The sequence below is a fragment of the Manis pentadactyla genome, chromosome 7 (assembly GCF_030020395.1).
Source record: "Manis pentadactyla isolate mManPen7 chromosome 7, mManPen7.hap1, whole genome shotgun sequence".
Classification (NCBI taxonomy): Eukaryota; Metazoa; Chordata; class Mammalia; order Pholidota; family Manidae; genus Manis; species Manis pentadactyla.
Window position 1 is genome coordinate 121,284,636 of NC_080025.1, and position 14,699 is coordinate 121,299,334.

The following is a 14,699-nucleotide window of genomic DNA, read 5'->3' on the forward strand; positions in this document are numbered from 1 at the left end:
AACCCTGCTAAAATGGAAAGAATGGCTCTTTTCTTCTATAAAGTTAATCTCTCCACCTTTGCTCCAGATCCCATCCCTTCCTGCCTCTCAAAGGAATTCACTCCTGAGTTACTCCTTTCACTGGCCCTCTCTACTGATTCATTCTTACCAGCATTAAAGCATGTTTCTATTCCTACTGTACCAAAAATGAACAAACAAAAAAAAGTCACCACGGACCATAGAACCCATCAGCCATTCTAGTGGCTTAAATAGTTCGACTGTGGGCACTTTTAAGATCTCGAGTTATTTGTCAGGGGTATTTGGCAATGTAGAGCCCCTCTTGGCTGTAGCACTCTCTTCCCTCAGCATTCCTGACTTGAAAATTTTTACTCTGCATTTCTGTGGACACCTCTTCCCATGCCCATCTTTTATATTTGTATCTTCTGCCCTTTCCTTATGCAGTAATCAGCCTCAGGATTCTGTCCCAGGCCCTACTCTCTTTTACCTCTATATTCTTTTCCTTAGCTAATCTCATCTAGTCTTAAATTTCAAGTGTTTTTTATATGCTGATGACCCCATATTTCTCAATTTGGACATCCTCAAATGTTGAAAGCTCAGCATGCCTGTGGTAAAGGCTGCCGTATCCATTTTCCCCTTCTGTTTTTTAGGAATAGAACTTTCCCTCTCCATAAGCCTACCAAAACTTCTTTGACCTTTTTTCTAAAGCCAACTTTTAAATGAATAATTTATATACAATAAAATGCACCAATTTATAGTATATACTTGGACAACTGTTAACAAATGTACTCACCCATATCACCACATTACCACTGACATAATCAAGATATAGAATATTTCCATCATCCCAGTCAATCCTTCCCAACCCTTGGCCCCAGACAACTATTGCTCTTACTTCTGTCTGCATAGTTTTTTCTACAGTTTCATATAAATGAAATTATAAGTATATTCTTTTTTCTGTGTCTGCTTTCACTCAGATGATGTTTTTGAGATTCATACATACTTTGTGTATATGAGTTTGCTTTTTATTGCTGAAGAGTTTTCCATTTTATAGATATACCACAATTTATGTACCCATTCCTCCATGAATGGACATCTGGACTGTTTCTAGGCCATTATGAATGATGCTACCATAAATAAGTTTTACAAAAAATAGTTTATTTCTCTGGATAAATCCCTATGAGAGGAATTTATTTTTACATTGATATTCAAGATATTTATTTCTTCATGAATTGTTTTTGGTCATTTGTGCCTTTCAAGGATTTGTCTATTGTATCAGCATTGTCTAAGTCATTGGCCTATTCACAATACTCCCTTACAAACTGTTTAAGAATTCCTTTAAGAATTGCTTTGTGATGAGCATATGGACCATCTGGGTCAATTTTCCATGTGATTTGAAACAAATGGAATACATATTCTGCAGTGTTGGATGGAGTGTTCAATAACTGTTAGTAATGTCTGGGGGGCTGACAGTGTTTTAGTGGCCTCTATCCCTACAAAAGGTTCTGTCTACTTGTTCTGACAATTAGAGATCTTTAAGTAATCTAATCTGATACAGAATTGAATCATGCAGTGGTGTTTCTCAACTAAAGAAGGTTCAAAGTACTAACTGGGACAAAAACAAGTAGAGTTTTCCCCCAAACTCCAGCTCTTATCCTTTCTAGATTGTTCCACTGTTGGTTCCTGCCCCTGTACCTTTTTCCTCCTTTCCTGTTCTCTCTACCCCCTGATTTCTCATCATCAACCTGACCTCTCCTTCATGTCTTCCAAAGAGAACTACCTAAAAAGTTATAGCCTATCATTGGTTGTTATCCTTCTCCCTGCTCTCTTTTTCCTTTTAATTTTTTAATATGTATATTTTAATGACTTAACCTTCTTATTCTATTCCCCTGATATTCATCACCCTTAGATACACCACCATGTTTATTTTTGTTGGTGGAAATGAACAGTCCCATCCCCTTGCCATAGAAAAAAGAAAGCATACAGTCACTCCCCAGGCAAATGCAGAAAATGGGTGACATAAAAGCCCTGGCTTACCCACCTGCCACACCTGCCCACTGTCCAAATGCCACTACCCGTACTCCTCTATGATCCACCATTTTCTCATAATCAATAAGTCGGATTTCCTGAAGAAAGACCAAAAAATTTTTCAATCAGAGCCATCAAGCTTACTTTCCATGAGTAAAGCACATAAATCATTAAGTATTCCACATTTTTTCCTCTTATAAAATATATCTGGACTTGCTAACATAAGTTACCCCCCCATGAAATAGTTAGAAAATGCCAAGTCAGTACCTAATGATAGGTTTGTGATCAGAGATGAAAGAACAGTCCTGGCAGGGGGTTAAATGCCCCTTGATGGTAGCCAATAAAATAATAAAAACATTATTCCTTACTTTCAGCCCTGCACCATCTATAAATATATCTACAGCCCCATTCAACCTCAATTCTTCCTTCTAGTCTCAAAGAAAACAAATCCCTCCTGAAACTAATCCTTGAATGGAATCCCAGATTTTTTCCATGTCCTTCAAGACCACTCTTGTTGAACTTTCTCTTCCCTGTATTATGCCTCTTTACACTGCTCCTTCCCCTCAGCCGTTCTAAATAATCCAGGTCTCTTCTACCTTAAAAATAATAACAACACTCCCTCTCAAGTCCATACCACAAATACCATTCTCTCTCTGTCCCATTTAATCTCCCTGCTTCCTTTCTTCCTCCCTTCCTTTCTCCTCTTTCTCTCTCCATCCTTTCACAAATAACAAATACACTTCATTTTAAAAGTAGCATATGCAGACTGCTTTTCACTTCTTCTCCTTCACTAAAGCCACATTTTTCCTCTTTCCTTGGGAATCTTTCCTCTCTCGAGAATCTTACTAATTCATGCCTAAAAGCTATTGACATATTGTCATTATAGAATGTTTTAAACAGTCATTTTATTCCCTCAAAGATCATATTATTTTTACTATGCATGAATTTAAGAATGTTTAATATTCATCCAACTCCAAGTAATTGGTTACAAAATGTTTCCAAAAAGCAGCCCTGCTGGGTCTGCTTTTAGTAATTTTCTTATGATGAACAAAAGTTCATATAACAAAAACATGTTCCTAAATGTTCCTAAAGTACTTTTTAAGCAGTTTTTCTATTAAAGGTAAACATCCCTCTTATATTGTTATTTCCATTAGTTATTTCTTGCATTTGTTCTTCAGAAATACTGCATATTAACTATAGCCCAGGTCTAGCATATTCAAAATTAGTAAGGATGTATTCTCTATGCTTATATAAAATATATTTTCTTCCACTGCTTTTACTGTTTGTGAACTCTCCTGTCCTCTGCCTATTCTCAGATTCTAGTCTAGTTTCTAATGCTTTAACATCCGTACCCCAGTACTTGGACCTTGGACTTCTCTATCCATTCTCTCCCTGCCCTCATCCTGTCTCATGGCTTTAGATGCCATCCAGTCACTGACAGCTACAAAATGTGTGTCAGAAGGAGTTGCCTGCTTGAGCCACAAACTCATACCCAATGGCCCACAAACCATCTCCCCTTGAATGTCTAATGGACAATTAAACAATTCTAGATCCTCCCATCCAAGCCTGCTCCTCTTAGAATAGCATCATCTCAATCTATGGCAACTCCTGTAAGCTGCTCAGGTCAAAATCTAGAAGTCATCTCTGACTCCTCTCTCTCATACTCCATATTCATTGCATCAGTGAATCCTGCAGGATCAAATCTCTAAAATACATCAAAGATTTGTCCACGTATCACAATCTCCACTACCACCATCCTCATGCAAACCACCATCCCCTGTAGCCTAGACATCTAGACTAATTTAGGCTAACAATCTTCTTAGCAATTTTGTTCTCCAATTCCCACCTCCAATTATCATGCACCCAGCTGGCAAAATAAGCATTAAGAATATAATTTATTCAAACCCTTCACTCAAAAAGTCCTTCAGAAACTACTATTTTCTCTGCTTGGAAGATTCTTTCCAGATGGATATGGCTTGACCTTCACCTCCTTCCAATTTTGCTCAATGCCAACTTCCCAGTGAAGCTGTCCCAGATCATCCTGTTTCAACTACATTGTCACTAGCCCCAGCACCGAGCACTCCTTTCTTCTTCTATATCATACATATCTCCATCTTGTTGCCAAGTAACAGATGTCTTATTTATTTATCATCTGTCTCCTCCCACTAGAATGTAAGCTCTGTGAAGACAGGGGTATTTTATTGTCATTGCAGTGAACAGTATTACACAGTAGGTGTTCAGTAAATATTTATTAAATGAATACTCTGTATTTTAAACAGCTGATAGTTTTTTCATAGTATTTGTATCTCAAAAATTGATTTTTTCCCCTTATGAATGTGAATAAATATAAAGAGTACACACTGCGGTTCTGGCACTACAGAGCTGTGCAACCTCACTCAAGTCATCTCACCTCTCTGAGCTCCATCTGAAAAATTAAGGTAGGAGACATGATCCCTGAGGTTCTTTTCTGCTCTAAAATTCCACTTGGTAATATCTGACCAGCTGGCCTTATAAACTGGTAGTTGTTTCAGGGGAACGCTTCTATCACTCTTTCCATTTCAGAATACAAAAGGACTGAAATATGTTTGGTTACTCGTACTACAAACTCCAAAGTCACACAGCAACGGAGCCCTAAGAGCAGAGGAACTACCCAAGCACTAACTCGCAGATCACTTTTCCTACTGAGGTGAATAACAAGACATATTCCCTAGATGCTGAGAGAAAACTAAAACACCACTTGACAGTTAAAAGTAAAATTTTAAAAAATCATGTTTCTATGTTAACATTTATGAATACTGGTCACTAATTACCTGTTTTAGAATCTCATCCAACAAGCCCATATTGGCTGCCTGAGCCTTTATTGTGTGTGAGAAAAATGCGTAAGTCTTCTTGGACATTAACTTTTCCTCTGGGGGTCTTTTAACACCCAAAATTAGACAAGCTTCAGAAATATCCTCTTGAAGAATGCCACCAGCTTTGACATATTCCTGGAAATATAATTTTGGTTAAAAGTTATTTCCCTGATCTGGAGTTGTTGATTCATATTTTCTTTAATAAATGAATGTAGCAATTATAGGCACAACCTTTTGAAGGAATAAAATCTGTATGGAGTAGAACAAATAATAGAACAACTACTTCTAATAATTTCACTTGCTGACCAAAGACCAATCCAATGTGTTTGATTTATTTTATAGCAAAAAATACATCAGAAAATTCAGCACATAGTCCTATGTAAAACAGTTTGATCATAACCACTAGCACATGTGATTTAATATACTTGTGAAATGTATATTTTGTACCAACAAGGCACTGAAACTTTTAAACTAAATAGCAATTTATTATGCAGGTATATGTTTAAAAGAAAGATATGTATCTACAACATTTCTCTTTACTTTTCTTTTTTTTTTTTGGTTCATTTGGTATTTATTACTGCCCTACTCTGCACAGTGGACTGCGCTAGAGAGTTGAAAACAGTCTATTTGTCCATTTATAGTAGATAGGCATATAATCAATCATGGAGTAATTACTACACAGCCATTAAATAGAAAGAAGCAGATCTCTCTGAACTGACCTGAAGTGATTTCCAGGATATGCTGTTGACTAAACAAAGCAGTGTGCAATAAAGTATAGAGAGTATGTATAAGACTAAAGAAGAAATAAGAACACACACACACACACACACACACACGTGCGCACGCACACACGCACACACTTGTTCTTGAAAAATTTAACATAGGAATGATAGGTCAGAAACTAATGGAAACAGTAACCTCTGGGGTGGGTGGGAACAGGATGTAGGGGATTAACATGAGAGCCAGACTTCTTTGCATCACATCTTTTTACATAGTCTTAATCTTTGAAACTTGTAAATGTTTCACCTGTTTGAGAAATTAAATTAAATCAAAAGGGATCTAAAACCAAACATTAAAATATAATGGAAACAAAAATAAATGCTCCAAATGGATATCACATTGACAATATAATCACACAGAGAAAACAATTCAAGTAAGTTTTGAACACAGCATTCTGAATATTTTTGTGAGATGTATTCTAAAGGCAAAGAAAAACTTCACAGAAACATTAAACTTCATTTAATAGGGTTTTTATTAAGGTATAATTGACATGCAATACTATACTAGTTTCAGGTGTACAACATAGTGATTTGCTATTCGTTAAGTGCTCACCACAATAAGTCTAGTGAATATCCATCACCATACATAATTATAGACTTTTTTTTCTTGTGAGGAGAACTTTTAAGATTTACTCTCTTACCATTGATAAGTTTATTGTTAGTTGTAATAGTAGTATTATGATTCCAAATCTATGTTACGTATATTATGGGATAAGGCAAAAAAAAAAAAAAAGTGCACTAGTCTTATAACGAATTAAATTTTTTACTGCTGCAGAACACAAATGCAAATATAAAATTTTAAAGGTAAGAAAAACTCAATATCAAATTTTAATTGGAAATAATGATACTAATGATGTTGACATTATTAGTTGAAAGATTGTTGAGAAACAGGAGACTCACTGGTCTGAAAATATCACCTCACAGATGAGTCAGTAATTACAAAAGGAGAAACTTTTACAATGGGGAGATCTGGTGGTAAACCACCTCAGCCACGTGATCACACATTCCTAACCATAGAACAACCTAGTACTTTGTGTCTTTGATAGGATCTAATGGGAAGAACATATAACACTTATGTAATATTTATGTCAAAATTGTTTAACCTGAATCTAATCACAAGGAAGAAACTAGACTAGTTACACCTAGAAGTGGAAGATTTTGGAAGTCAACTGTCCTGGACTCTTCTAAGAGAGCCAATGTCATTGAAACAAACAAAAATTAAAATGGGGTGCTTTTCTAGATTAAAAGAACTAAAGAGATATAGCAGTAAATGCAGTGAAGCTTAATTAACCCTTAATTAAAATAAAAAAAACAAAAAAGACTTTTTTGACAATGGGGAATTTGAACTGGACTATGTGAAATGATATTATGGAATTACCAATTTCTTAGGTGTGAAAATGATACGAGGATTAGATAGAAAATAATTTATTCCCAGGAAATACACATTGAAGCATTCAGTAGTAAAGTATCATGATATCTGCACATATTTTCAAATGGTTCCGGGCAGAAAAAGTACATGTATATCTAAAGTGAAAATAAGAGGCAAACTGACATCGTAAGATGACTGAGAAGAATAAACGTAACAATCAAAGCAAAAGGCTTTATGCAGTGGCCGGCAGGGGAAACTCTTATGAATAAACTCCCCTCAGTGGAGCATTTCTTGGAGGCAAGCCTTCTAAGTGAGTGACACAGGAGCGTCAGACTGGCCTTTGTCCCAGAACCAGGGTTGCACATGGAGAGAATGACTGAAGAGTATCATCTCCTTCTAAATGTAATCTCTCTGTCCCTCAGCTGGAGAAACCATGGAATGGGTGAAAATAATGCTTACTGGCTGAATTCTGAACTCAGGTAAGGATTCTAGTTAGAAATCCCATTATAATTAAAGGCAAGGAATATTGCCACATGCTATTTAAGTGACCCTAGCAAACATTTTACTTTCACTCAGATGCTCCTTAGTTTTCAGTACAGGGTCATTTTATTCCCACATATTTTAAAAATTGGAAATGTTTACCTTATCATGAATGGCCCGCCGATTGGAAGGCTGTATTAAGACCTTGTATCCCAGGTTGGTGATCCCTTTGATGTGCCGGGGAGCCAGAGGGGCCCTCCTCTCCCAGGCGTTCACATCCTCCCTCCTCAGGGCCATCACAGCTCGGTGGTGAACCCCTTTGGAGAGGCTGAGCCCCAGCCTGCCCACTTTGGTCCTATGTCCTCGCAGCATCTTGAAACCTGGCAGTAAAGACATTTCAAGAGAGCAAAACAAAAGACAGGAGGCTCACGGATCAGCTCTGGTCTCCTGAGAAATCTGCTGTAAAATCCAACTAACTCCATTCAACAGATACAAGAAAGAGAAAAGGGGAGGGACAATCTGGGTGATAAAAGTTTTCCTTTACCCTACAAACCCAAATTTCCACCAATGAGGTTATTTATTTCCATTCTAAAATAAAAATGCTGAGCAACTTATAGGACAGTAACCAGTATCTGCTAAGCCGAAACAGTTTTTTAAATACATGTTTAATGAAACATCTATTCAGCACATCTTATTTAGTTTTAAGCAAGTTAATCTAAAGTGCAAATGCAGGAAGATAATTTATGCCAATTTTGATGGCATAAAGTTTGGAATCCTTCAATTATGTACAAGATTCTTGACAATCTAGCTGTAACCTCTGACTGCTCCTCAAATTAACGCTTCTCAAAGCATGTTCTGAAGCCTGTCGGTAGTCAATGACCTGCTTTTTACTGGGATATGTACAAGATGGGATATGTACAGAAATATAAAGTAAACACTTACAAACCTTTATATCATGTGATCATTGTTGTAGTAATTCATTGCTATTTAATGTTATACAAATATTGGTCCTGGCTGATTGGAAATTTAGCAAAAGAAACAAACCTGTCTCTTTACCCTGGGTGTTAGAATTTTAAGAAGCACAGCCCTAGACTCCACCACCCACCCCACCCCAACTCCAGACCTCCCTAGTGTCACCTTCACTGACCCTTCTGTTGCTCGAAACATGCTGGCCCTCTTTGCAGTGTTTACTCTCAGTACCACATCTTCCTGCTATTAGAGTAAATCCAGACCCGTCTCAACCAGTTTTCTAACTGCTAGTCCAGATTGAATAATTCCACTCATTTATCAGTTAACAAGTGTTTATAAGAAGCTTGCTATGTATCATCCCAGAGCAAATTTTAAATAAATTCTTAAAGCATAAATATCAAAGAGTATTCTATCCTTCTGCAAGAGGTTGCCTACATTTGTCAGTCAAATGTAATTCTGGGTGATAATTTGCTGGATCATTTGGATGCTAAACCTTAGTTTTCTATGTTTAAAGCTGGTATCAGAAGATAGGGATGAAATTATTTCACATCTTCTAGAAATTTCCTACTAAATACTGCTAGCATATAGCAGAATTCTTATGGAACACATTTTTGTAACATCAGACTGCCATCTGTAAATCAGACCCACCTTATTGATGGAGAAGCTTTGTCCATATCCTGGGGTCAAACAAGTACTTGTCACCCAAGACTGGAAATGTATTGGTCAATTCACAAAACAATGGACTAAAAGAACAAAGCAAACAGCAAGGAGTGCAGCTAAAAAGGCTTTAGGGAGAAGAGGAGCAGGAAGAGAAAATGCTGCACACAGCAAGTGAACATTCTGATGATGAGGACTTCGGGCTAACTTTTACTCAGGCCAAAATATCAATGAAGAACACTTTAGTACAAGACTGCTATGTACTCCACCTAATTTCTTGTTTATTTTCATAGTTGTCTTTAGAAGAGATTACATTAAGCTCAAGCACAAGCCCATACATTTATTCTCTCCCAAACCAAGGGGAAAATTGCAATGTTCCATAGAACTTGAATCCCTGTGATCTTAATTAAATAAAACCAATTTCAAAGTCAAGTGATTCTTCCAGACATACGGATAAGCCTAGAAAGATCCCATCTTCCCAGTGAGGCCGTATTTCACATACCATGGGTGACCAAGTGACCCTACCTCCGCTATTCTTAGGAGCAGTTTTTGGCTCTCACAGGAGGAAACACAATCAGATAACTTAGTCTCTCCCCTCCACCCGAACTTGATTTATAAACAGAGCCCGGCCTCACTCAGTGACCATCCCTCCTCCTTCCTCCACCTCCCTTGTCCAGGGCAGGGGGTGCAGTGTGGGAGAGGAGACGCAGACACAGGGCGCCTGTACTGCCTGTGATCTCCAAAGGGCAGGCCAGTAGCAGGGAGTGACCCTCTGGAGTTCGTGTGGGAAGCTACTTTCACTTTCACTTTTTGGATGAATTTCCCAAATCAAAATCCCTGCAACTTTGTTTTTAAATAAATGTAACAACAGCTACCAGCTGATTTAACATGACACGCCAAGCACTATACTGACCACTTCACAGACATTATTTCATTTTCTCCCTGGAAAAATCTTATTAAGTGGGTACTATTACTATCCCCATTTTACAGATGAAGAAACTGACTAGAGCTGTTGCTTTTAAGCAGAAGCAGGATTCCTAGGTAAATATTTAACACTTGGGATTTTCTCTTCTTTGCCAAAGCCTGCAGATCCACATCATGTAGAACTGAGTCCGTTGTTACTGATACCTTGTTGTTTCTGAAATAAATTGGATCCATATGGCATTGTCGACTTAAAGTTGTTATAGTAAATGATCAGCTTTGCCCATGCCATAGGGTTATCCACCCAGTTCCCATGTGCCACCAAAAATCCTTCCTGAGTCCCTGCCAAGGTAGATTCCAGGTTTCTGGGTGCTTAGAAAAGATTTCATTATAGCAGGTATTACTGTGTTAGTAATCTTTTGAACCTTGAAACTGGTCTCAGCATAGAACTTTCCAGGCCCATCATTCATATCATTCTAAGGTCATCAAGAAGTATAACTGAGGATTTAATTGCCCTTTTGTAGGGCACTGCAAATGTCTGGTATTTCGTGGAAATGCCCAGGTGAGCTGTTTTGGATTTCCCTGTCCTGGATTTTGTGGGCTTTTCCAAGAATATCAGAAAGTAAGTGTGGTGTATATTTCCGGCAATGCCGTCAGTGAAACAAAGCAGGAAGACCTTGGCTTATCCAGCCACCCCCGTGAGGTTACTTAACAGTGCTGGGTGCTAATAACAACTGTAGCATTAGCAAGAAGGATGTGGAAAAGCAAGGGGAGAAAATAAAAAGAAAGAGCTAGGGAGAATGAAGAGGAAGAGGAGAAAAGGAACAGGGGGAGAAAGGGAAGTGTCACATAGTCTGGAGAGGTGAGAAAGATCCTTCCCCTGACAATTTCTAAACAGTCTTGCCTTTAATACATGGACAGACAACATCTGAAATAGCATAAAAGTGAAATTTAAAAGATTCTTCTCTGTTTTTATAAAACAAGAGCAGCACTCAGGAATACATCTTTACTCCCCTGAGATTGATAGGGAATTTGAAATGACTCTAAGTCACAGGAGTGTGACAGTGAATTGCCCAGATGTGCACTACAACAGGAGGACCGCCAGCAGATGGACTTAAGCAACAGAACATACTACATGATGCCATACCTCTCCTTCCATCTCTCAGTGGGGGGGAAGACTTAAGAATTTCTTTTAATTTACAAATGATCTATCTTTGCAATATATACATGAGAATCAGGGTGGAGGACATGCTCAAATGTTTTTGCTATTTTCTATCCTATTCAAGAGAAATGAAAAGGAAAATGGTCATTAGAGATCAGATAGATAGATAGATAGATAGATACATAGATAGATACATAGATAAAGAGACAGGGCTTGGCTCTCCATATATATCCCACCATTTTCTTTCAGTGACCATGAACCAAAAGAGATTTTGGAGGTATTCATAAACAGTTGTATCTGAGGAAAAGCTACCTACAAGGGCGGAGGACCTCAGTTCCTTGGCCTGAGGCTTGGCCCACACTACATACTCGGTATCCAGATCATGATCCTGAAGAAGTTCAAAAGAGGTCCATATTGGTAGGACAACTGGGATGGCTGAGAACAAATCCAAATGCCTCCCAACCCCAAGGCTTGCTGGAACTAGGCTTGGGCAAGCAGCAACACCCTGCCCACTTTCACTTTCTGCATAGGTACACACACGTAATGCGGAAATGCGTCCACATTAAACACCTTATAAAAGAGCCAGAAGTGAAACGAAACAAGTACCCTTGGGGCTGGGGAGTCTATTAGTTTTAATTAATCGGCTCTAAGAATATTCTTATGTTCTCAAGACCATCAACTACTCAAAGTTATCTAAAAGATCTAAGACCCAGGACTCCTCTGGATTCTAGCCCACAAATTTCAGTTTCACTAAGATGGAATGCAAAGTTTGTTTCTAATTGGACATCAATCCAAAATGCTTAACCACTTATTTGTCTCTTTGCTAGACTGTAAATGCTCACTCTGTGACCTGGGTGTGTAACTTAATCTATCTGTGCCTCATTGGCAAAATGGAATGACCTTAATACCTATCTCTTAGGACTGCTGTGAAGTTTGAGTAATTTGAGTAATACACATAAAGTGCAGAGCTCCGTCTTGCATGCCACAAACACCTAAGAAAGGAAAAAGGCTTCAAGCCAGTCCACTCCTCAAAGGCGAGGACAGCCACACTAACAGAAAACACTACCTTCCCTTCCTCTTTGTCACACTGTGGGTAAGTAAGACCTTCCTAATGGCTCCATGTTAATCCCATGCTGCCCCCTCCTCCACCCCACCAACTCTTTTCATAGTTTTTGGGGAAACAAAAGGCGGGGGAGCCCAGTAAGCCCTTTCTTCAATTTCACCCTTTCGGCATGAGTGCTCAAGATAAATAACATCATTTTAATACTGTGTTTTATCAAATTTAAAACATATTGTTTCCCCACATTTTAGCATTCCTTAAATCAGGATGCACTTTTCAACTGATGGCGTCTTAGATTCGACGAATATGGTAATAATGTGGTTGGTTAGTTTCCATCCCAAATGTACAGTATTTCTGTGATTCCATGAATTTTCACAGACTCACCAAGGAAACCTGCCACTGTTTATAATGGCATTATATGAGAAAATTAATAAGAGGATATTTGGGAAAATGATAACTTTTATATTAAATGAGCACTGCCTACACACCAAAGATCACTTCCAAAATGCTGAGCCAAGGTCTGTTAAGGTTTAAATAAAGGATTAGTTGGTTAGGGGGAAATTTTTCAATCGCGAATGAATCAAATTAAAGTTCTGATCACACTGTCACCAATAAAAAGTGAGATTAGTAACAAATACGATTTTCTGGAGAGAAGGAAAGTCAATAGGAAAAGATGACTTACACCTTTGGCCTCCTAACTCACTTCACAGAACAGCGACCAGTTTACATTGCCGGAAGGTCATGTAGCCCTAGATTTATCATCTTTATGAGGAAAAGGGGAGAGGAGTGCAAGTGACAAAATACACACACACACACACACACACACACACACACACACACACACACACACACACAGATATACAAGCACCCTCACAAAGTGCTAGGGGTGATTTTTTTTTATTATAAAGTATGCAAAAGCCACTGCGTGTGTCAATGATGGTTCAGTCCTGTGTATAGCTACATCTGATAACTAATGATTCACAGTATCAAAAAATGTTTACTTTTGTTCAGGTGACTGAACACTCCCTCTCTCGCTCCCCCTGCGTCCCACTCTAAGGGCCCTAAAGTCCGTATCTGGAAAGCATCTCTCTTCTTCTGTAAGTTGCCGGGACATTGATTTACCCAGACTCACGAGGAGCAGGCTGCAAACTGCTTTTACCCACGTTTCCTCCCTGCGCACGCGCGCACACAGTCGGGGCGGGTGGGGAGGGGAGGAGGAGCCTGCAGGGTCTCGGGAGTTCAGGAGACACTGACATCCAAGGCGCCCAACTTTCTCACACCTTCAACCTCCGTTCGTGCGGGCAAGGAGCAGCAGCTAGTGCAGGGGCAGGAGTGGGGGGCGGGGGTGTCTCCATCTCACAATGGCCAGCCCCACATGGGCAGGCTGAAAAGTTTCTGATCAGAGTTTGGCTAAGCAGGCCAGAGCTGGAAAGGTCAACCGGTAACCACAATGACAGAAAGTTGGAGGGGGTAGGCGGGAAGGTGATTGCCCCCCACACCGTCCAGCGACCCCTCCCCAATAAAGACAACCTAAAGAAACCTACGGTTCAAAAATTAACAGGTATTCGTTTTGCAGTTTCAACACCAACCCTTTACTCCCCAGCAACCGCACCCAACCTCCGCCGCCAGAACAGAAGAAAAGAAAAGAAATCCGAAATGCCATGCCTTCCCCTTCCTATTCAGAAATTCCGGAGTGCGCCGACTGCCTCCCCCGCTCGCAGGGAAAGCTCGGGAGGGAGGCCTGCAGGAGAGGCCCCGCGCTCGCCACCTCTTTCCCTCGCTGGGCTGGGCCAGCGCAGGGGTCGACGGAGTCCCCGGCGGAGTCGGGTGGGGAGTGGAGGGCTCGCCCGCCCCCCGGGGCGCACAGCTGCAGCCCCGCGGCGACCTCCAAGCGCATCGCGCAGGCCGAGCCGGCCGCCTCGGGGCGCCCCTGCTCACCTCGTCCTCTGCGGCACGCACCGGCCCCGCCGCCTCCCAGCTTCCGGGTCCGCGCCGGGTAGGCTCTGAATTCCCGGCAGAGCTCCCTGCAGAAATTGGGATGGGGGGCCCGGAGGAGGAGGGCTTTGCTTAACTTCTGAGGACGTCCTGCCGCCTCCTCCCGCAGCCAATCAGCGGCCGCCCTGAGGGAACAACCTTCCCCTCCGCCAATCAGCGGCGCTGCCAGGTGCGCGGTCAGGCCCTGCCCCCGCTCCTCCCCGAAAATCCTCTGCCTCGTAGAGGTGTGGCCTGCCGCCTCCCAGGACAGTCACCGACCGGCTTTGTAACTGTCCATCGCAGAGGGCAGGTGGAGACGGAGAGGGATGAAAATAGCCGGGCATTATAAGCTAAACAGATGTATGTATCTCCTGGGGAAAAAGTTGAGACTTCATGTAAATCACATTTGTTTAGCGAAATGCAATTTTCAAGGCACTTCCACAGTTTCGTA

At 40.3% G+C, this 14,699-nt stretch overlaps 1 protein-coding gene across 1 annotated transcript in view; it reads right to left on the reverse strand.

Annotated features, from left to right (window-relative positions):
* Nucleotides 1–14,362, reverse strand: part of AASS (aminoadipate-semialdehyde synthase) — a 57,436-nt gene extending 43,074 nt beyond the window's left edge. Inside the window, exons 1-4 of the mRNA XM_036905646.2 lie at nucleotides 14,213–14,362; nucleotides 7,668–7,885; nucleotides 4,836–5,012; nucleotides 2,039–2,123 (exon numbers count right to left, since the gene is read on the reverse strand). Of these exons, the coding sequence (XP_036761541.1) occupies nucleotides 2,039–2,123; nucleotides 4,836–5,012; nucleotides 7,668–7,877 (472 nt within the window). The 5' untranslated portion in view covers nucleotides 7,878–7,885; nucleotides 14,213–14,362. The remainder of the gene's footprint in view (nucleotides 1–2,038; nucleotides 2,124–4,835; nucleotides 5,013–7,667; nucleotides 7,886–14,212) is intronic.
* Between the last annotated feature and the right edge of the window lie 337 nt (nucleotides 14,363–14,699).